This window comes from Anomaloglossus baeobatrachus, chromosome 5, assembly GCF_048569485.1.
Source record: "Anomaloglossus baeobatrachus isolate aAnoBae1 chromosome 5, aAnoBae1.hap1, whole genome shotgun sequence".
Classification (NCBI taxonomy): Eukaryota; Metazoa; Chordata; class Amphibia; order Anura; family Aromobatidae; genus Anomaloglossus; species Anomaloglossus baeobatrachus.
This window is the reverse complement of record NC_134357.1, coordinates 23,375,883-23,400,835: the sequence shown is the minus strand read 5'-3', so window position 1 is coordinate 23,400,835 and position 24,953 is coordinate 23,375,883. Positions and strand designations below refer to the sequence as shown.

The 24,953-nt window shown below is 46.6% G+C and overlaps 1 protein-coding gene across 1 annotated transcript; it reads right to left on the bottom strand.

The window, feature by feature from the left end:
- Positions 1 to 2,057: 2,057 nt before the first annotated feature.
- Positions 2,058 to 23,802, bottom strand: LOC142313222 (complement C1s subcomponent-like). The gene is made up of 11 exons (XM_075352204.1): positions 23,419 to 23,802; positions 20,127 to 20,334; positions 16,742 to 16,913; positions 16,394 to 16,513; positions 11,784 to 11,983; positions 10,154 to 10,301; positions 9,628 to 9,749; positions 8,451 to 8,523; positions 8,219 to 8,338; positions 4,556 to 4,630; positions 2,058 to 2,974 (listed from the first exon to the last, which is right to left on the bottom strand). The coding sequence occupies exons 1-11, from the start codon at positions 23,448 to 23,450 to the stop codon at positions 2,169 to 2,171; spliced, it is 2,076 nt and encodes a 691-aa protein (XP_075208319.1). The 5' UTR covers positions 23,451 to 23,802; the 3' UTR covers positions 2,058 to 2,168.
- Positions 23,803 to 24,953: the final 1,151 nt, after the last annotated feature.

Here is a 24,953-nt window from a genome sequence, read left to right as displayed (position 1 = left end):
CATGGAGGACAGGTAGAGAGTGACAGACCCCGCACTATACATGGAGGACAGGTAGAGAGCGACAGACCCCACACTACATATGGAGGACAGGTAGAGAGTGACAGACCCCGCACTACATATGGAGGACAGGTAGAGAGTGACAGACCCCACACTACATATGGAGGACAGGTAGAGAGTGACAGACCCCGCACTACATATGGAGGACAGGTAGAGAGTGACAGACCCCGCACTACACATGGAGGACAGGTAGAGAGTGACAGACCCAGCCACTACACATGGATGACAGGTAGCGAATGACAGACCCCGCACTATATATGGAGGACAGGTAGAGAGTGACAGACCCCACACTACATATGGAGGACAGGTAGAGAGTGACAGACCCCGCACTACATATGGAGGACAGGTAGAGAGTGACAGACCCCACACTACATATGGAGGACAGGTAGAGAGTGACAGACCCCGCACTACATATGGAGGACAGGTAGAGAGTGACAGACCCCGCACTACACATGGAGGACAGGTAGAGAGTGACAGACCCAGCCACTACACATGGATGACAGGTAGCGAATGACAGACCCCGCACTATATATGGAGGACAGGTAGAGAGTGACAGACCCCACACTATACATGGAGGACAGGTAGAGAGTGACAGACCCCACACTACACATGGAGGACAGGTAGAGAGTGACAGACCCCGCACTATACATGGAGGACAGGTAGAGAGTGACAGACCCCACACTACACATGGAGGACAGGTAGCGAATGACAGACCCCGCACTACACATGGAGGACAGGTAGAGAGTGACAGATCCCGCACTATACATGGAGGACAGGTAGAGAGTGACAGACCCCGCACTATACATGGAGGACAGGTAGAGAGTGACAGATCCCGCACTATACATGGAGGACAGGTAGAGAGTGACAGACCCCGCACTACACATGGAGGACAGGTAGCGAATGACAGACCCCGCACTACACATGGAGGACAGGTAGCGAATGACAGACCCCACACTACACATGGAGGACAGGTAGCGAATGACAGACCCCGCACTATACATGGAGGACAGGTAGAGAGCGACAGACCCCGCACTATACATGGAGGACAGGTAGAGAGTGACAGACCCCGCACTACACATGGAGGACAGGTAGCGAATGACAGACCCCACACTACACATGGAGGACAGGTAGCGAATGACAGACCCCACACTACACATGGAGGACAGGTAGCGAATGACAGACCCCACACTACACATGGAGGACAGGTAGCGAATGACAGACCCCACACTACACATGGAGGACAGGTAGCGAATGACAGACCCCGCACTACACATGGAGGACAGGTAGCGAATGACAGACCCCACACTACACATGGAGGACAGGTAGCGAATGACAGACCCCACACTACACATGGAGGACAGGTAGCGAATGACAGACCCCACACTACATATGGAGGACAGGTAGAGAGTGACAGACCCCGCACTACACATGGAGGACAGGTAGAGAGCGACAGACCCCACACTACACATGGAGGACAGGTAGAGAGCGACAGACCCCGCACTACACATGGAGGACAGGTAGAGAGCGACAGACCCCGCACTACACATGGAGGACAGGTAGAGAGCGACAGACCCCGCACTACACATGGAGGACAGGTAGAGAGCGACAGACCCCGCACTACACATGGAGGACAGGTAGCAAATGACATGCTGGCTTTGGGTATTGTGCTGTCATGGAGGAAATTGAGACTGTCATGGGCCACGTATTATGGAGGATATTGTCCCATTGTGGCTGTCAAGAATCATCGTGTTTGGCATCTGGGACAGCATGGCTGCTTTTGGGAAGAATTCGTAGCACTAATAGCGGGTTATATGAAGAAAAAGGGAAGAGCCATAGATTTCTGGGCAGCAAACACTTCAGGAGAGCCTTCAAGGAGAGGCATGTGTCTGTATAGGAGCCATATACACAATAAGATGATTTTAACCACTACGGTATTATAAAAATGTATTCAAATTTCATTACTTTAGGAAAAAAAATATAGACATATTCTTTAACTGTGTGTATATAGAGTTTATTGTGAAACACATGAATGATTTTCTCCCCTCCGCCCGACATACACTGTAATACCGATGTCTCAGAGTTGGAGGTCGGCGACTTCTCCTCCTCTTTGCTTACTTCTTACATATTTTCAGCGGTTCCGGTTGCTCTTCATCGTTCTCTTCACGCTCCTCCTTTTCTATCGTCGTTTCGATCCAGTCCAGGTAGTTCTGAACCTTGGTGTACATTCCGAATTCGCCACATTTGACGCCCCAGGAGACGATGCCAGCAATATATAGTGTTTTGTACTCTTCATTTCTAACTTTAAGATCTTCGAACATGAGGGGACCCCCGCTGTCATGAGTACAACTGTCATGTCCCGCTGCCCCGGCGCACAACATGTTGGAGTTGACAGTATGATTTTTTGGCACAATCTTCTTGCACCCCTCCAGATCACGGAGTGGAACCATTGTAAATTGTAAGTGCTTGGTTTTTTGTAGTCGCTCGGTTGTTCCCCAGCCAGCGACATATCCAGCCTCTCTAATGGCGGGGTGGTCGGACTCCCCTTTTTGCGGGAGGCATACAGGGTAAACACATTCATCCAGTTCAACTCTCCTTGCAAGCTGGATTAGGGCGATGTCGTTGTTGAAATTCAACCTACCGTCGTTTGAGCCAATTGTCCATTCGGGGTGGACGATCACTTTTTTGACCGGTATTTCTGTTGCCATGTGATGAGCCACACTGCCAACTTTTAATGTAGGACTTTCATCTTCCTGCACGACGTGGGCAGCCGTCAGCACCCAGCGATCCGATATAAGCGATGCCCCACCGAGACCATTGGGAGATGAAGCCACCCGCACTAGCCATGGAAAGTATCCTTCTTTAGCTCCTTTGCCACCCAAAATTCGGGTTTCCCAGATTACTGAACTTTTTCCACAGACTGAAAATATATATAAAAAAATAATAAAATGGAAGTAAATAATAAAAAATAGTTCTTCATTAGGTGCAAAATGCCTTTGAAATGTGCAGGCAGAGCGGCTGGCCTCCCTGTGCAGACGGAGCGACTGGCGACCGTGTGCAGGCGGAGTGGCTGGCGCCCCTGTGCAGGCAGCATAACTGGGGCCCCTGTGCAGGCAGAGCGGCTGGCGTCCCTGTGCAGGCAGAGCGGCTGGCGCCCCTGTGCAGGCAGCATAACTGGGGCCCCTGTGCAGGCAGAGCGGCTGGCGTCCCTGTGCAGGCAGAGCGGCTGGCGCTCCTGTTCAGGCAGAGCGGCTGGCGCCCCTGTGCAGGCGGAGCGACTGGTGCCCCTGTGCAGGCGGAGCGACTGGCGCCCCTGAGCAGGCATGTTGTGTCCTAAGGAAGTCGCTGCGGGAAGCCAGCCATGACAGAGCTAAATGGCCGACTATTGATGTGGATGTTAAGTCACAATGCATCACTGCAGACCTTGAACAAGCAGGGACTGAGTGTAATAACGAGTGGTCAGGGAGCAAATAAGAAATATTTCTGGAGGTGAATGGACTATAACACACTTATCTTATAATCCGTGTAATGTGTCAAGATTAGTGCTTGACGATCCTGAACTCTAAAGTTCAGGGTCCGTACCGGATACCCAGTATCTGTGCGTGGACGCGAAACATGGGATCATTGTGGGGTCTCATGTGGGTGTTTGGGTTTAATAAATATGTGAAAGAGGGTATTTTTTGTATTTATTTCAAATAAAGTTTGTGTTTATTTCTTTTCACTTACAGTATTAGTAATGGGGGAGGCTCATTGATGCCTTCCATTACTAATCTAGGGCTTAGTAGCAGCTGTGAGCTGTAATTAACCCCTTATATTACCCCGATTGCCACTGCACCAGGGCCATCAGAATGAGCTGGGTAAAGTGCCAGGATTGTGGCATCTAATGGATGTCACAATTCTAGGCAGCTGCAGACTGCTATTTTCAGGCTGAGAGGGCCCAATAACCATGGCTGTTCCCAGTCTGAGAATATCAGTCCCAAGCTGTGGGCTTTGTCATGGCTGGGTATCAAAATATGGGTGACCGCACGTTGTTTTTTTACGGCGGGGTATCACAATATTAGGGTACGCTATGCCAATTTATTTAGTTTTACCCTATAGGGACATAGACAGCGTGTGTGATTCCAATCAATCACAGACGCTGTCATACAGGGTGAGGGCACGGTATGACTGCAACTAATCACACATCTGGACTGACAGTGAGTGGGGGAAGTGAATATGTATGAGGGTAATGAGCGGACCCGGAAGTAGTGTTACCGCTGCACGGGAGCTTCGATAAGTATAACACTCCTGCTCTAATCTAGTCCTTTCTACCACCATGTTATAGCACAATTTCTGGGTCCCATAGACTTCTATGAAGTTCGGCATCCAGGCAGATGTTCAGGTTCAAGACCAATTCCGAATCGGACTTTTTAAAAATACCTGTCTGGACCCGCCGAGCCCGAAAAGCTGTGGGTTCAGCCATCTGTAGTGAGGAGTTCTGGTGGTGGCTCTTGTCATTTACCTGCCGCACATTGGGGAAGTTCAGTTTCTTTCTTGCTGTTTCTCCAAAATCCATCCAAAGAGCAGTGATAGGTATCTGGGAAAAGGTAAAGATGAGCGGAGAATAGCACATGTGCCCCGCACCCCTCCCCTCCCACCAGTCACACATGTGCCCGCACCCCTCACCTCCCACCAGTCACACATGTGCCCCGCACTCCTCCCCTCCCACCAGTCACACATGTGCCCCGCACTCCTCACCTCCCACCAGTCACACATGTGCCCGCACTCCTCCCCTCCCACCAGTCACACATGTGCCCGCACTCCTCACCTCCCACCAGTCACTCATGTGCCCCGCACTCCTCCCCTCCCACCAGTCACACATGTACCCCGCACTCCTCCCCTCCCACCAGTCACACATGTGCCCGCACTCCTCTCCTCCCACCAGTCACACATGTGCCCGCACTCCTCCCCTCCCACCAGTCACACATGTGCCCGCACTCCTCACCTCCCACCAGTCACTCATGTGCCCCGCACTCCTCCCCTCCCACCAGTCACACATGTGCCCCGCACTCCTCCCCTCCCACCAGTCACACATGTGCCCCGCACTCCTCCCCTCCCACCAGTCACACATGTGCCCCGCACTCCTCATCTCCCACCAGTCACACATGTGCCCCGCACTCCTCCCCTCCCACCAGTCACACATGTGCCCCGCACTCCTCACCTCCCACCAGTCACACATGTGCCCGCACTCCTCTCCTCCCACCAGTCACTCATGTGCCCCGCACTCCTCCCCTCCCACCAGTCACACATGTACCCCGCACTCCTCCCCTCCCACCAGTCACTCATGTACCCCGCACTCCTCTCCTCCCACCAGTCACTCATGTGCCCCGCACTCCTCCCCTCCCACCAGTCACACATGTACCCCGCACCCCTCCCCTCCCACCAGTCACACATGTGCCCGCACTCCTCTCCTCCCACCAGTCACTCATGTGCCCCGCACTCCTCCCCTCCCACCAGTCACACATGTACCCCGCACCCCTCCCCTCCCACCAGTCACACATGTGCCCGCACTCCTCTCCTCCCACCAGTCACTCATGTGCCCCGCACTCCTCCCCTCCCACCAGTCACACATGTACCCCGCACTCCTCCCCTCCCACCAGTCACACATGTCCCCGCACTCCTCTCCTCCCACCAGTCACTCATGTGCCCCGCACTCCTCCCCTCCCACCAGTCACACATGTACCCCGCACCCCTCCCCTCCCACCAGTCACACATGTGCCCGCACTCCTCTCCTCCCACCAGTCACTCATGTGCCCCGCACTCCTCCCCTCCCACCAGTCACACATGTGCCCGCACTCTTCTCCTCCCACCAGTCACTCATGTGCCCCGCACTTCTCCCCTCCCACCAGTCACACATGTGCCCCGCACTCCTCACCTCCCACCAGTCACACATGTGCCCCGCACTCCTCCCCTCCCACCAGTCACACATGTGCCCCGCACTCCTCACCTCCCACCAGTCACACATGTGCCCGCACTCCTCCCCTCCCACCAGTGACTCATGTGCCCCGCACTCCTCACCTCCCACCAGTCACACATGTGCCCGCACTCCTCCCCTCCCACCAGTCACACATGTGCCCCGCACTCCTCATCTCCCATCAGTCACACATGTGCCCGCACTCCTCACCTCCCACCAGTCACACATGTGCCCCGCACTCCTCACCTCCCACCAATCACACATGTGCCCCGCACTCCTCATCTCCCACCAGTCACACATGTGCCCCGCACTCTTCACCTCTCACCAGTCACACATGTGCCCCGCACTCCTCACCCCACCAGTCACACATGTGCCCGCACCCCTCACCTCCCACCAGTCACACATGTTCCCCGCACTCCTCACCTCCCACCAGTCACACATGTGCCCGCACCCCTCACCTCCCACCAGTCACACATGTGCCCCGCACTCCTCACCTCCCACCAGTCACACATGTGCCCCGCACTCCTCCCCTCCCACCAGTCACACATGTGCCCCGCACTCCTCACCTCCCACCAGTCACACATGTGCCCGCACTCCTCCCCTCCCACCAGTGACTCATGTGCCCCGCACTCCTCACCTCCCACCAGTCACACATGTGTCCGCACTCCTCCCCTCCCACCAGTCACACATGTGCCCCGCACTCCTCATCTCCCATCAGTCACACATGTGCCCGCACTCCTCACCTCCCACCAGTCACATATGTGCCCCGCACTCCTCACCTCCCACCAATCACACATGTGCCCCGCACTCCTCATCTCCCACCAGTCACACATGTGCCCCGCACTCTTCACCTCTCACCAGTCACACATGTGCCCCGCACTCCTCACCCCACCAGTCACACATGTGCCCGCACTCCTCACCTCCCACCAGTCACACATGTGCCCGCACTCCTCACCCCACCAGTCACACATGTGCCCGCACTCCTCACCTCCCACCAGTCACACATGTGTCCGCACTCCTCACCTCCCACCAGTCACACATGTGCCCCGCACTCTTCACCTCTCACCAGTCACACATGTGCCCCGCACTCCTCACCCCACCAGTCACACATGTGCCCGCACTCCTCACCTCCCACCAGTCACACATGTGTCCGCACTCCTCTCCTCTCACCAGTCACACATGTGCCCGCACTCCTCACCTCCCACCAGTCACACATGTGCCCCGCACTCTTCACCTCTCACCAGTCACACATGTGCCCCGCACTCCTCACCCCACCAGTCACACATGTGCCCGCACTCCTCACCTCCCACCAGTCACACATGTGCCCCGCACTCCTCACCTCCCACCAGTCACACATGTGCCCCGCACTCTTCACCTCTCACCAGTCACACATGTGCCCCGAACTCCTCACCCCACCAGTCACACATGTGCCCGCACTCCTCACCTCCCATCAGTCACACATGTGTCCGCACTCCTCTCCTCCCACCAGTCACACATGTGCCCCGCACTCCTCACCTCCCACCAGTCACACATGTGCCCGCACTCCTCACCCCACCAGTCACACATGTGCCCGCACTCCTCACCCCACCAGTCACACATGTGCCCGCACTCCTCACCTCCCACCAGTCACACATGTGTCCGCACTCCTCTCCTCCCACCAGTCACACATGTGCCCCGCACTCCTCCCCTCCCACCAGTCACACATGTGCCCCGCACTCCTCCCCTCCCACCAGTCACACATGTGCCCCGCACTCCTCCCCTCCCACCAGTCACACATGTGCCTCGCACTCCTCACCTCCCACCAGTCACACATGTTCCCCGCACTCCTCACCTCCCACCAGTCACACATGTGCCCGCACCCCTCACCTCCCACCAGTCACACATGTTCCCCGCACTCCTCACCTCCCACCAGTCACACATGTGCCCGCACCCCTCACCTCCCACCAGTCACACATGTTCCCCGCACTCCTCACCTCCCACCAGTCACACATGTGCCCCGCACTCTTCACCTCCCACCAGTCACACATGTGCCCGCACCCCTCACCTCCCACCAGTCACACATGTTCCCCGCACTCCTCACCTCCCACCAGTCACACATGTGCACACACCTTACCTTCTATCATGTTCTTCATGTCTCACCAGTCACATATGTACCTAACACTATTCATCCCACCATGTTGTCAAGCCACTGTACAGTGCACACATACTTACCTTCTCCTTTCAGGGTGTAGTACTCCGTTGTACAGTGATATACGGCCATCGCTCCATATGTGGTCAGCGTGAAGTCCACATCACCATTAGTGATTTCTTCGGGATCTCCACAATTCACAGCTGCAGAGAAGATGAAGGGGTTAGTGTACCGACGTCCCAGTACCTCCTAATGATAATGTGTATTCTACTCTGAGGAACATGGTTTCTCAAATCTTATGGCATTGCTACTTACGTTGACATCTCAAGTTGGCGTTTGACCAGGTCCCATCTGCTTGGCATTTCGCTCTGAATGACGGCAGACGCTTCTGATGATAGATAAGGAGCAGGAGACTTAATGGCTACCTACCAGGGGTATCTACATGTATAATCCATAAGTCTCACACTCCCCAAAATTACCACAAGTCTCCAGAAAAGAAGACTAGGGTCTATCTGGGCTCTACGATTATACCAGGACCTAGTTTAAGGCCTGTATCTATTTTGGCATCTGATTTGGGGTTTGTGTTTATGATGGGGTCTCATCTAGGATCATTATTTGTGGGTCTCTTTTTATTCTAGGATCTGTGGACTGTAGTTATTTGGGTGTCTAATCTGTGGTCCGTATTTATACAAGGGTCTCTGCTCTGTTTTTAGCCTGGGGTCTATATTTATTTTAAAATGTGGGGGTCTGTATTTATTTTAGGATTTGGGGGTCTGTATTTATTTTAAGATGTGGGGGTCTAAATTTATTTGTGGATTTAGGGTCAAATTTATGTTAGGATTTGGGGTCTGTATTTATTTTAGGATTGGGGATTCTGTATTTATTTTAGGATTTGGGTCTGTATTTACTTTAGGATTTAGGGTCTGTATTTATTTTTGGATTTGGGGTCTGTATTTATTTTAGGATTTGGGAATCTGTATTCATTTTAGGATTTGGGGTCTGTATTTATTTTAGAAATTTGGGGGTCAGTATTTACTTTAGAATTTGTGGGGTCTGTATTTACTTTATTATTGAGGGTTTGTATTTATTTTAGGATTTGGGGGTCTGTATTTATTTTGGACTCTCATCTGGAGCTTCAGTTTGGATTCTGTATTTACTTTGGGGTCTGTATTCTAGATTCTAATGTGGAATTTGTACAGTTCCCATCTGGGGTCTTTATTTTTGGGTCTCTATTCTTGGGTCTGTATTTATTTGGGGGTTCTTTCTTGGATCTTATCTGGGGTTTGTGTTTATTTTGCAGTCTTGTCTGGGTTGTATATTTATTTTCGGGTTTACTCTGGGGTCTTTTCTAGGTCTGACCTGGAATTTACATTTATTTGGTTGTTTTTACTTATTTTTTGGGTTGATGGTTTTTATGTATTTGGGAGACTAGGGTGGGATCTGTTTTTTGGACATCATGAAGCATCATTCCCTACACCCACCCATCACTTACCTGCCCGTAAAGTATCTCATATCCCTCCTCGCACTTCACGGTGATCATGTCTTTGAAAATATACTTGTCCTTTCTCGGATTTACGATGGCATGCTGGAACGTACCTGTCGGGCAGGGGATGGCTGGCAGGGATAAGAAAAATGCGGAAGGTGATTAAAAAAATAACAAAATCAACACGATTTCTCGGATACCCATCGACAGGACCGGGGGAAGACCTTCGTCCTTAATTGGTTAGAGTTGCCTTTTATTGAATGTTACTATGGCGGCTACAAGGAGCTGTGTGATGGGTATTTTTAGGTTAATGGTGGAAGTGTGAATGGTAGCATGATCAAGCCCTACGGTAATAACGTGCTGATATCCATCTTACACACGTTTCCATCACACATAGTGGGCCCCTGACAGAACGGCAGATCATCCGGACTACATGGGGACCCTTTACTCTCCCACCATCCCCCTAGACATCGGTCCTTGAAAGCTGGCAAGTATGCCAACATGGCTTTCAAACAGATCCCAATGACTTCCTCACCGTCCTCTGAATAATAGATTTTCCAGCCTCTGTTATCCCCCCCGCTGTCTGTGATAAAGTCGATATCCACTTCATAACTGCCCGTTTCGATGCGGGGAGGGGGCGTCCTCCCACAATAAGGTCCGAACTTACGTCCTTTTGCTTTTATCTGGAGAAAAAAAAAACACATTAGTAAAGTGTACAGTACATTGCTGCTAATTCAATAAGAATGCTCTTACTGAAAATAACCCTTCCCACAGCTTTTAAAGAAATCTATTGGTGATGACTGGATTTTGAGAATCGACTTTTATCTTAGGAGAAATACGATGGAAGCATGTTGTCACGCTTAAAACTTGCCTAGTGTCATGTCGTCATCGTATGCTGTTCACACTACAGATTCTGTCATTCCCCCTATGGTTTCTCTGGTGTTTCTGAGTTACACAGGCAGGCTCAGGCGTCAACCAGTTGTGTGCTTATTAGTGGTCAGGCTAGCAAGAGTTAATCTCTGCTAGCCTGCTGGTTACTTCTGGAATCACATGTTGTTGGAAAACTATCACATTTACTCCCCACCTTTTTAAGATGGTGGAATCTGTCATCCCATGCCGACTATAGTTTTTTGCTGTGTTGGCCTGTATGCTGTTGTGTCCCAGTCCTGGTGTTGATTATATTGCCTGGTGCTTGGCTGTTGTGGAATTCTCTCATCGTCTTGTTTCTTCCCTGCTCCTACTTTCCTCCTTACCTCTTGTTGTCTTATACCTCTGTGTGAGTGAGGTATGAGCTAGAGTTTTGGTTTCCCCTGTTTGTCCATCTCTGTTGGTTTTATCACATTCCTCCAGGCACTCTCCTGGGGTGGAGGGGGAGAGGGTATAAGATCAGGGCTGGTCAAGAGCAGGGCCAGGAAGACGGTTCAGACATCCTCACCTTCAGAGATAACTCTGAGATTAGGGACAGCTAGGGTCCCCATAGTCTTAGGGCAAGGTCTAAGAGCCCCAGTCCCCTGCTCTTCCAGATCACCGTGACAAGTGTCCTTTACAGCTCATTTATACTAAATATACTCTTACAGCAAAGAACCCTTCCCACAGTCAGTAAAGAAATGTATTGTTTTAAATGGAATGTGAGACTTTGGCTTTTTATCTAAGGAGAAATACAATAGAAAATTGTTAATTTATAAATATTATGTTCTTACTACAAATAATCCTTCCCACAGTCAGTAAATAAACCTATTGGTAGCAATGGTATTTTGTGACTTTGGGTTTCATGTGCGGATTACTCCTCATTTATTAAAATCATGCTTTTACTGCAAAGAATCCATCCAGCATTTATAAAAGAATCTATTGATCCAAATAAGAATTTGAGACTTTGAGTTTTATCTGGAAAACAATAGCTAAGCACTCATTTATTTAGTCTGATTATGCTCTTACTGCAGAGAACTCTTCCCATAGTTGGTAAATAAATTTTAAAAGCTTCCTGATGTACGTGCTACTCTGGCTGAATCCGAATAACAGAAAACAAAAATATGTATTTAAAAAGATTTATGTCGACTTTCATGTATCATTTTTGTAAAAGTTGTGGTTTTCCTTTAAGCGTCAGTCATGGGATTGTCCCTTTAAATATACATTGTGGAGGCAGAGGCTGACACTGATGTACTTACTATGAGACTGTCATAAATGCAGCTCCCATCTTCAGGGGCCTCAATGTCAAAATCTTGTGCCTTGAATGTTAAGACAACCTGGTACCCCAATTCTAGAAGGATTTTGTATTCACAGCGAGAGTTCTCGGGGTACGGAGAAGGATATCCCGGGCTGCTGATCTGCCCCCTCAGGTCTGTGTACAGACCCCCACTACAATTCCCTGTGAAAGATAAAGAAATGGTCAGATCACTCGTGGATCCCTATGTGTATAGTGTGATAGTGAGCAAAGGCACTCTCCATCCAAAACACCACCTCTGCCCTCCTCTCTATCTTGATAAGAATATAGATATGCTTTTAGAGATATGCCTTGACGTGGCTACTGGGCAGATATCAAAATGGCCATTTTTGTATGCTCAATATCTCAATTTTTTCCTAGATTCCTATGAACAGTGAAGCATATCTATATTCTTACATTCATTGTTTGCATGCTTTAGCATTTCAGCGTGCAACTGTCCATTTTTGTTATTATATGTCATGTTCAGTTTTGCACCTGTTTAGACTGCATTTTGTGAGTGCCATCAGTCTTTTTGTCTAGATTATGGAGCCCTCTGAATGTTCATCCCTCCCCCATTAACCACAAGCGATTTTATTCTTTAATAGCAGGTTCCTACATACCCATGCACATGGAGGTTTGTAACCGAGAGGCTTCAGTTTAGTGTAGGTTCTCAGTATGTGAGATTGTCTTGACGTGGCTATTGGGCAGATATCCAAATGGCCATTTTTGCATGCTAAATATCTACATTTTTCCTAGATTTCCTTAAGCAGTAATGCATATCTATATTCACACATTCATTGTTTGCATGCAACTGTCCTTTTTTGTTATTATATGTCATGTTCAGTTTTGCACCTGTTCAAACTGCATTTTGCCTAGATTATGGAGTCACGCTGTTATAGGGTGGCTCCAGACTACACATCCAGACTGCTGTTATAGGGGGGCTCCAGACTACACCTCCAGACTGCTGTTATAGGGGGCTCCAGACTACACATCCAGACTGCTGTTATAGGGGGGCTCCAGACTACACCTCCAGACTGCTGTTATAGGGGGCTCCAGACTACACCTCCAGACTGCTGTTATAGGGGGCTCCAGACTACACCTCCAGACTGCTGTTATAGGGGGCTCCAGACTACACCTCCAGACTGCTGTTATAGGGGGGCTCCAGACTACACATCCAGACTGCTGTTATAGGGGGGCTCCAGACTACACCTCCAGACTGCTGTTATAGGGGGCTCCAGACTACACATCCAGACTGCTGTTATAGGGGGGCTCCAGACTACACCTCCAGACTGCTGTTATAGGGGGGCTCCAGACTACACCTCCAGACTGCTGTTATAGGGGGCTCCAGACTACACATCCAGACTGCTGTAATAGGGGGCTCCAGATTACACATCCAGACTGCTGTTATAGGGGGGCTCCAGACTACACCTCCAGACTGCTGTTATAGGGGGCTCCAGACTACACCTCCAGACTGCTGTAATAGGGGGCTCCAGATTACACATCCAGACTGCTGTTATAGGGGGCTCCAGACTACACATCCAGACTGCTGTTATAGGGGGCTCCAGACTACACCTCCAGACTGCTGTTATAGGGGGCTCCAGACTACACCTCCAGACTGCTGTTATAGGGGCTCCAGACTACACATCCAGACTGCTGTAATAGGGGGCTCCAGACTACAAATCCAGACTGCTGTTATAGGGGGGCTCCAGACTACACCTCCAGACTGCTGTTATAGGGAGCTCCAGACTACACCTCCAGACTGCTGTTATAGGGAGCTCCAGACTACACATCCAGACTGCTGTTATAGGGGGCTTCAGACTACACATCCAGACTGCTGTTATAGGGGGGCTCCAGACTACAAATCCAGACTGCTGTTATAGGGGTCTCCAGACTACACATCCAGACTGCTGTTATAGGGAGCTCCAGACTACACATCCAGACTGCTGTTATAGGGGGCTTCAGACTACACATCCAGACTGCTGTTATAGGGGGGCTCCAGACTACACATCCAGACTGCTGTTATAGGGGGGCTCCAGACTACACATCCAGACTGCTGTTATAGGGGGGCTCCAGACTACACATCCAGACTGCTGTTATAGGGGTCTCCAGACTACACATCCAGACTGCTGTTATAGGGGTCTCCAGACTACACATCCAGACTGCTGTTATAGGGGGCTCCAGACTACACATCCAGACTGCTGTTATAGGGGGGCTCCAGACTACACATCCAGACTGCTGTTATAGGGGGGCTCCAGACTACACATCCAGACTGCTGTTATAGGGGGGCTGCAGACTACACATCCAGACTGCTGTTATAGGGGGGCTCCAGACTACACATCCAGACTGCTGTTATAGGGGGCTTCAGACTACACATCCAGACTGGTGTTATAGGGGGCTCCAGACTACACCTCCAGACTGGTGTTATAGGGGCTCCAGACTACAAATCCAGACTGCTGTTATAGGGGGGCTCCAGACTACACATCCAGACTGCTGTTATAGGGGGCTCCAGATTACACATCCAGACTACTGTTATAGGGGGCTTCATACTACACATCCAGACTGGTGTTATAGGGGGCTCCAGACTACACCTCCAGACTGGTGTTATAGGGGCTCCAGACTAGAAATCCAGACTGCTGTTATAGGGGGGCTCCAGACTACACATCCAGACTGCTGTTATAGGGGGCTCCAGATTACACATCCAGACTGCTGTTATAAGGGGCTCCAGACTACACATCCAGACTGCTGTTATAGGGGGCTCCAGACTACACATCCAGACTGGTGTTATAGGGGGCTCCAGACTAGAAATCCAGACTGCTGTTATAGGGGGGCTCCAGACTACACATCCAGACTGCTGTTATAGGGGGCTCCAGACTACACAGCCAGACTGCTGTTATAGGGGGCTCCAGACTACACATCCAGACTGCTGTTATAGGGGGGGCTCCAGATTACACATCCAGACTGCTGTTATAGGGGGGGCTCCAAATTACACATCCAGACTGCTGTTATAGGGGGCTCCAGACTACACATCCAGACTGCTGTTATAGGGGGCTCCAGACTACACATCCAGACTGCTGTTATAGGGGGCTCCAGACTACACATCCAGACTGGTGTTATAGGGGGCTCCAGACTAGATATCCAGACTGCTGTTATAGGGGGGCTCCAGACTACACATCCAGACTGCTGTTATAGGGGGCTCCAGATTACACATCCAGACTGCTGTTATAAGGGGCTCCAGACTACACATCCAGACTGCTGTTATAGGGGGCTCCAGACTACACATCCAGACTGCTGTTTTAGGGGGCTCCAGACTACACATCCAGACTGCTGTTATAGGGGGCTCCAGACTACACATCCAGACTGCTGTTATAGGGGGGGCTCCAGATTACACATCCAGACTGCTGTTATAGGGGGGGCTCCAAATTACACATCCAGACTGCTGTTATAGGGGGCTCCAGACTACACATCCAGACTGCTGTTATAGGGGGCTCCAGACTACACATCCAAACTGCTGTTATAGGGGGGCTCCAGACCACACATCCAGACTGCTGTTATAGGGGGCTCCAGACTATACATCCAGACTGCTGTTATAGGGGAGCTCCAGACTACACATCCAGACTGCTGTTATAGGGGAGCTCCAGACTACACATCCAGACTGCTGTAATAGGGGGCTCCAGACTAAACATCCAGACTGCTGTTATAGGGGGCTTCAGACTACACATCCAGACTGCTGTTATAGGGGGGCTCCAGACTACAAATCCAGACTGCTGTTATAGGGGGGCTCCAGACTACACATCCAGACTGCTGTTATAGGGAGCTCCAGACTACACATCCAGACTGCTGTTATAGGGAGCTCCAGACTACACATCCAGACTGCTGTTATAGGGGGCTTCAGACTACACATCCAGACTGCTGTTATAGGGGGGCTCCAGACTACAAATCCAGACTGCTGTTATAGGGGGCTCCAGACTACACATCCAGACTGCTGTTATAGGGGGGCTCCAGACTACACATCCAGACTGCTGTTATAGGGGGCTCCAGACTACACATCCAGACTGCTGTTATAGGGGGCTCCAGAATACACATCCAAACTGCTGTTATAGGGGGCTCCAGACTACACATCCAGACTGCTGTTATAGGGGGCTCCAGATTACACATCCAGACTGGTGTTATAGGGGCTCCAGACTACAAATCCAGACTGCTGTTATAGGGGGCTTCAGATTACACATCCAGACTGGTGTTATAGGGGGTTTCAGATTACACATCCAGACTGCTGTTATAGGGGGTCTCCAGACTACACATGCAGACTGCTGTTATAGGGGGCTCCAGATTACACATCCAGACTGCTGTTATAGGATAGGGGGCTCCAGACTACACATCCAGACTGGTGTTATAGCGGATCTCCAGACCATACATCCAGACTGCTGTTATAGGGGGCTCCAGACTACACATCCAGACTGGTGTTATAGGATAGGGGGCTCCAGACCACACGTCCAAATTGCTGGAATAGGTTTAACAATTTACTTCCCAGCCTTCTGCCCACTGACACCCACCAGACAAGCACAGATCAGTAGTTACCTCCACATGTGCTTTGGTCTTCCTGCAATTCATATTCTGGAGGACAGGAGCAGAAAAACCCTCCAATGTAGTTGTTGCAAAAATGTGAACAGGGGTTGCTCAGTTTGCACTCATCCACATCTGTGCAAGAGAGGAGAACCATGATACAATAGATCTAGAAAATCTGAAACAGCTCCAAAATGCTTCCAACATGTTGGGATCAAGAAAAATAAAAATAGGTGTGAAAATGGGGATCTGTTTCTTAATGATCCCCTCTACCCCTCGATTCCATTGCAGAAAAAAAAAAGTGGAGGAAGCTTGCTGCTGCAGCAATCCTCCTCTCAGCCCGACAGCATGAATGATACACACCTACAGCCACGTAATAAGCAGCAAATCCAGTGTACCTCTCCTGGTTGGAGAAGTCAGAATTGAAATGTAGTTTCATGCGGGTTGTAGGATAAAACGTCTCCTTCGGGAATCCAGTAGATTCTAAAGAATGGCGGCCACAGAAAACCCGCTGAACCTCGTTACCAATGATAACCTGCAGTAGAGAGACAGAGTCACACAAGAACAGATCACCAAGGAACAGCAAAAAAGAGATATCTCATAAATTAAGAAAACCGTCCTAATATATATTATCTTAAAGAGGCACAAATAATCTCTTAGAATTATTTTAAGAAAATAATGATTTATTCATAATGTGTAGATTGAGGTTCTGATCCATCACTGAATTTTCACCATTTTTTTGCTATAAATAACTCTCAATTAGTGACTTATTTATTTGCCACAAATTCATCCAAGGTTTTGCTTTTTTTTTTTAAAGTTGTCTTCTGATGTTTACTTGATTTTCAAATTTTTACTTGAATTTGACTTTCCCAGATTTAATTGATCAAATCCGACTTTTTAAAAAGTTGCTAAAGTTTTGCTCAAATGTGCTCCAATTTCTCGCTTGAATGATTTAAGCTGGAATTTTATTTTTTTGTGTACATTTTTAACATTTTCAACACCATGACATTTTTTAGTTCTAAAAAGGGATAAAAAGGCTCAATACAAAAATAAATTGGATTTTTTTCTTTGTGCAAAATTCATGAACCATGTGAGTCATTTTAAAGAATTTTGTGCCAAAAAAACGGCAATTAATACCAAAAGATAAAAAGAATAGTGACTTCAAATAAGCTACAAATAATGAATCCGGGGCTAGAATGCCTAGGACATATAGGGCGTTATAATAATACATACCTGCCAACTCTGTAGGGATGTTTGGGATGATTCTAAAAAAAAGGAGATAACTATCGGACTTCAGGAGGAGTCCAAACATCTACAAGGTGCGGCATAAGCCCCTCAAAACTTTCAGGAAAGCTACTTTCAGGAGGCTTAGGAAGTGGCCTAATGGTAATAACTAGGGAGGATCGAATCCCACAAATATCCGACTTTGCGAATATTCGCCGAATAGGTCGCCGCTATTCGACTATTCGCGAATATTCGATGCACAATGTAATGGGCCATTCACACGCTGCGACATCGCTAACGATATATCGTCAGGGTCACGGTGTTTTTGACGCACATCCGGCATCGTTAGCGACATCGCAGCGTGTGACAGGCTGGAGCGACCTTAAACGATCGCAAAAGAGGCAAAAATTGTTTGTCTGAGAGAGGTCGTTTTTTTAAGAAAAATCGTTGTCTGGTCAGTAGTGATGTTGTTCCTCGTTCCTGCGGCACCATACATCGCTATGTGTGACACCGCAGGAACGACAAACATCTCCTTACCTGCCTCCACCGGCAATGCGGAAGGAAGGAGGTGGGCGACATTTTCCAGCCGCTCATCTCCGCCCCTCCTCTGCTATTGGACGGCTGCCGTGTGACGTCGCTGTGACGCCGCACGAACCGACCCCTTAGAAAATGGTTTCACTCTAAATGGTTGAGGTCTAGGCCTCATTTTTCTGTTTAGCAGTAAGAAAGTCCTTGTTGCTCATAGCAACCAATAAGAGCTCAGCTTTCATTTCATACGCTGCTCTGAAAAAATGAAAGCTGCTCTCTGATTGGTTGCTATGGGGCAACAAGGATTTTCTTACTGACAGACAGTTTTGTATAAATGAGGCCTAAAGTAGTATTTATTATTTGTTGGTCACTACAATTTCAGCGCATTTCAGAGGGTATTTATCATTGAGGGGGATTCTTCACGTCGCTTTCGCTTGTGGCTGGGTTTTTGTTATTTGCGCCAAATTTATTAACCCCTTCACCCCCTGTTTTCGGGTTTTTTCCACCCCTTCTTCCAAGAGCCATAATTGTTTTATTATTCTATCAATATAGCCATATGAGGGCTTGTTTTTTAGATGAGTTGTACTTTTGAACACCACCATTCATTCTGTCTCATATTGTACTGAAAATTGGGAAAAACAATGCTAAGTTCAATGAAATTACAAAAAAAAATTGCAAATGCACAATGTTTATTTGCTTTTTTTATTCACAGTGTTCACTACATGGTAAAACTGACTTAGGCTGGTTTCACACATCGGCTTTTCGCCGGTTTGCCGGATCCGGCGCTCTCCCGTACAGACAATACAGTACAGTGACAGCGCTGTAACTTCCGGGTCACATGCGCCGGTCACATGACAGCACGTGACCGGCGCTTCTTGCGCTGTCACTGTACTGTAGTCACTGTATGGGAGAGCGCCGGATCCGGCAAACCGGCAAAAAGCCGGATGTGTGAAACCGGCCTTAGTGTGATGCCTCAGGTCGGTACGAGTTTGTAGACACCAAACATGTCTACTTTTACTTTATTGTAAATGGTGAAAAAAAATCAGAAATTTCTAAAAAAAAAAAAAAAAAAAGAAATTTGCTTTTGTCGTAATTTTCCGAGACCCGCAACGTTCTCATTTTTCGGGATCTGGGGCTAAGTGATGATTTATTTTTTATGTCTTGAGCTGACGTTTTTAATTACACCATTTTTGGGTAGATACGATATTTTGATCGCCTGTTATTACATTTTAATTCAATGTTGCGGTGACCAAAAAGTTAATTTTGGCGTTTGGGATTTTTTTTCTCGCTACGCCGTGTACTGATCAAATTAATTGATTTTATATTTTGATAGATCGGGCATTTCTGAACGAGGTGATACCAAATATGTGTATATTATATTGTTTTATTTTTAATGGCGCAAAAGGAGTGTTTTGAACGTTTAGGTTTTTTTATATTTTTTTTAAACTCTTTTTTTTTTTACATTTTTTATTGATTTTACCAGTTCCACTAGGAGACTTTATGCCTCCACTGTCTGATCACTTCTGCTGATCAGATCGATGCTTCAGCATCATCATCATCAGCTTCAGCATCCCTCTGATCAGCAGAAATGCTGTGTTACTGTGAGAGCCACGCTGCGCTCTGCCGCCATTCACAGGAAGTGACTCATGATAGCGTCATGGGTCATCATCTGACCTTGCGCTGTCATGGCAACCCATTGGCGCCCCATAATCAAATCATGGGACCGCCGATAGTGGCGGGAAACAGCGCAATTCCCGCCGTGGAGCGTTAGATAGCCCTGTCAGAGTTTCACAGAGCGATCTCAGGGGTTGCAGGCGCACATGTCTGCTGATCACATCAGTAATAGTGAATGCTTATCTCATGGAACTTTTGCAGTGATTTTCAACATAGCTTATTACATAGCTACAATGCATAGCATGATGGGGGTTGTAGTGTGTATTGTGTGGAGATTAATATTCTATTGGTAAACCGTACAAGCTTGCAAATCCTGCCTCACCTGTAAAGAGTCATACTCGCAGTTGTCAGAGGGCTCAATGTCCAGATGTATGAAGTACAGGCGGATCCCGTACCCATCCGGGACTTGAATATTCCAGGTTTCATTTGCATTATTGGGATAAATCTGAGGATAATTGGGGGATGTGATCTCCCCATACATAGAGGGGGACACTGCGCTGGCACAGCCCAGAAGAACGAGGAACAGCCACCTGTAGAGACGGGAAAAATATACAGTGACAATATATGCAATCTAAAAGTGTAAAAAAGTGCAATCTGACAACCAATAAATTCCAAAAATATATATATATGAAAGATGGAATCTGACAACCAATGCAATCCAAAAATATATATATGAAAGATGGAGTCTGACAACCAATGCAATCCAAAAATATATCTATGAAATATGGAATCTGACAACCAATGCAATCCAAAAATATATATATGAAAGATGGAACCTGACAACCAATGCAATCCAAAAATATACATATGAAAGATGGAATCTGACAACCAATGCAATCCAAATATATATATATGAAAGATGGAATCTGACAACCAATGCAATCCAAAAATATATCTATGAAATATGGAATCTGACAACCAATGCAATCCAAAAATATATATATGAAAGATGGAATCTGACAACCAATGCAATCCAAAAATATATATATATGAAAGATGGAGTCTGACAACCAATGCAATCCAAAAATATATATATGAAAGATGGAGTCTGACAACCAATGCAATCCAAAAATATACATATGAAAGATGGAATCTGACAACCAATGCAATCCAAAAATATATATATGAAAGATGGAATCTGACAACCAATGCAATCCAAAAATATATATATATGAAAGATGGAGTCTGACAACCAATGCAATCCAAAAATATACATATGAAAGATGGAATCTGACAACCAATGCAATCCAAAAATATATATATATGAAAGATGGAGTCTGACAACCAATGCAATCCAAAAATATATATATGAAAGATGGAGTCTGACAACCAATGCAATCCAAAAATATACATATGAAAGATGGAATCTGACAACCAATGCAATCCAAAAATATATATATGAAAGATGGAATCTGACAACCAATGCAATCCAAAAATATATATATATGAAAGATGGAGTCTGACAACCAATGCAATCCAAAAATATATATATGAAAGATGGAGTCTGACAACCAATGCAATCCAAAAATATACATATGAAAGATGGAATCTGACAACCAATGCAATCCAAAAATATACATATGAAAGATGGAATCTGACAACCAATGCAATCCAAAAATATATATATGAAAGATGGAATCTGACAACCAATGCAATCCAAAAATATATATATGAAAGATGGAATCTGACAACCAATGCAATCCAAAAATATATATATGAAAGATGGAATCTGACAACCAATGCAATCCAAAAATATACATATGAAAGATGGAATCTGACAACCAATGCAATCCAAAAATATATATATGAAAGATGGAGTCTGACAACCAATGCAATCCAAAAATATATATATGAAAGATGGAGTCTGACAACCAATGCAATCCAAAAATATATATATGAAAGATGGAGTCTGACAACCAATGCAATCCAAAAATATACATATGAAAGATGGAATCTGACAACCAATGCAATCCAAATATATATATATATGAAAGATGGAATCTGACAACCAATGCAATCCAAAAATATATCTATGAAATATGGAATCTGACAACCAATGCAATCCAAAAATATACATATGAAAGATGGAATCTGACAACCAATGCAATCCAAAAATATTTATATGAAAGATGGAGTCTGACAACCAATGCAATCCAAAAATATATATATGAAAGATGGAGTCTGACAACCAATGCAATCCAAAAATATACATATGAAAGATGGAATCTGACAACCAATGCAATCCAAATATATATATATGAAAGATGGAATCTGACAACCAATGCAATCCAAATATATATATATGAAAGATGGAATCTGACAACCAATGCAATCCAAAAATATATCTATGAAATATGGAATCTGACAACCAATGCAATCCAAAAATATACATATGAAAGATGGAATCTGACAACCAATGCAATCCAAAAATATATATATGAAAGATGGAGTCTGACAACCAATGCAAACCAAAAATATACATATATATATGAAAGATGGAATCTGACAACCAATGCAATCCAAAAATATATATATATATGAAAGATGGAGTCTGACAACCAATGCAATCCAAAAATATACATATGAAAGATGGAATCTGACAACCAATGCAATCTAAAAATATAAAGAAATGTAATCTAAGGCGGGCTTTGCACGCTGCGACATCGCAAGCCGATGCAGAGATGACGAGCGTGATAGTCCCCGCCCCTGTCGCAGCTGCGATATCCTTGTGATAGCTGCCGTAGCGAATATTATCGCTACGGCAGCTTCACATGGACTCACCCGTCATGCGACGTCGCTCTGGCTGGCGACCCGCCTCCTTATTAAGGGGGCGGGTCGTGCGGCGTCACTGCGACGTCACGCGGCAGGCGGCCAATAGGAGCGGAGGGGCGGAGATGAGCGGGATGTAAACATCCCGCCCACTTCCTTCCTTCCGCATATCCTACGGAAGCCGCGGTGACGCCGGTAGGAGATGTTCCTCGCTCCTGCGACTTCACACACAGCGATGTGTGCTGCCGCAGGAACGAGGAACAACATCGGACCGTCGCGTCAGCGTAATTATGGATTACGCCGACGCTGCACCGATGATACGATTACGACGCTTTTGCGCTCGTTAATCGTATCATCTAGGCTTTACACACTGCGATGTCGCATGCGATGCCGGAAGTGCGTCACTTTCAATTTGACCCCACCGACATCGCACCTGCGATGCCGTACTGTGCAAAACCCGCCTTAGACTACACAATGAACAAATATAAAAAATGCAATTGAAAAATATAAAAAGACTTTAATCTGACAACCAATGGAATATAAAAGCATAAAAAAATGCAATCTAAAAATATGAATATAAAAAATGCAATGCAATGCAAATACAATCTGACAACCAAAGCAAACAAAAAAATTGGAATCTGCCAACCAATGCAATCTAAAAAATATAACAAAAAATACAATCTAGAAATATAAAAAAAGTAATCTAAAAATACACAATGAAAATATATATATATATATATAAAAAAAGTGATTGAAAAGTATAAAAAAAATTAATTTGACAACCAATGCAATCTAAAAGCATAAAGGATGTAATCTAAAAATATGGGGGGAGAGGGGTGACTCACCGCAGTGTCATATCCATTACAGAAGATGACATATGACTTTTTCACTGGTCATTTCAGATCTTAATGGTTTTGCGCTGGGAAAGAGGGAGAAATTCCGGTCTTGTTTATGTTTTCGGACTTTGGAGTCCCCCCCACCATCACCAGCTCCATGGATGGATTTAACCCTCATGAGGGCCTGTGGACATGACTGGAGGGGGCTGTGGGGGATCCAGATGTGAGCTGCACCCTGCAAAAGGATCCAGAAGGGGGCAATAATAGAAAACACCAATCAGGGAAAGGCCAGGATTTCGTCATTTTTTTTTGTAGCTGAAAGCAGCTGATTTCCAATAAATGAGAGTGAGTGGAGGGGGAGTGGGTCCAATATTCCACCCAGTGACCATCACCCGGCCTGTCTGTACACAAAAAGCCATGGACCACAGCCAGGTCCTACAAATAGCTTAAAGGGACACGGTACCTAGAAGCTCCTCACAACCTGTGCTTTTAAATGCAGTCTATTGTTTTCTGTTGTCAGCCATAACATGCCAAGGAGAATCTAACATTCCTTCCATGATCATGATGTTAGGTCACATATCTCTAGGGAGTGTTTTATAATCTGCTATGTAGTTTTACTCCAGAGCAGAAGTATGATTGCTGCTCTGGAGTAAAACTACATATCAGATGAAACTGCTTGCATTGTAAACATTGACGGCATAGCAATAACTAATATAGAGTTACATAATAATAATAATAACAATAATACTTTATTAATATTCTCACATTGGATGTCTTATTGGAAATCACCTTTTCCTATTAGAAAATTGATATAATACCTTTAAAATCTGGGCAAAATTCTAACATTTGCAATATAACCTGACTTTACACCATGTAGTGTTCCTAATTATGGGGGGGGGAGGTAAATTTAAAGAAAAAGTCAAAAGAATCATCACCCAGTTCACAAGTCTTTTTTTTTTTTTTGCACGATATCTATTACTGTTCTTAGAGCGCCATCTAGTGGCGACTGTAGGAGGTTCTGCTGGAGAAATACTAAAAACAAAGATTTGCTCAGGTTCTAGTATTTTGCTACAAATGGAAGAAAAAAAATGAAACACTTCCTCAATGTGATTGTTTGTATTGTAATAGAGAGCGAATAGTTTTAAGATAATGACATAGCAAAAAAACTATATCAGGCTGACACAAGGGGGGGCAGCAGTATTTAGGGTGAGTGCAGCACAATCAGAGGAAAGGAAATGCTGCAAAAATGAGTGACAGGTATTTTATTGCGGCAGCTATGGGTCCAAAGGCATATCAAATCTATTCTATTGAATAATGCTATATAGTGCCCTTGTATTATACTCCAGAGCTTCAATCACTGTTCTGCTGGGGCAGTCACTGTGTACACACATTACATTATTTATCCTGCACTGATCCTGAGATGCATCCAGTATTATACTCCAGAGCTGCTCTTACTATTCTGCTGGTGCAGTCACTGTGTACATACAGTACATTACTGATCCTGAGTTACCCCCTGTATTATACTCCAGAGCTGCACTCACAAT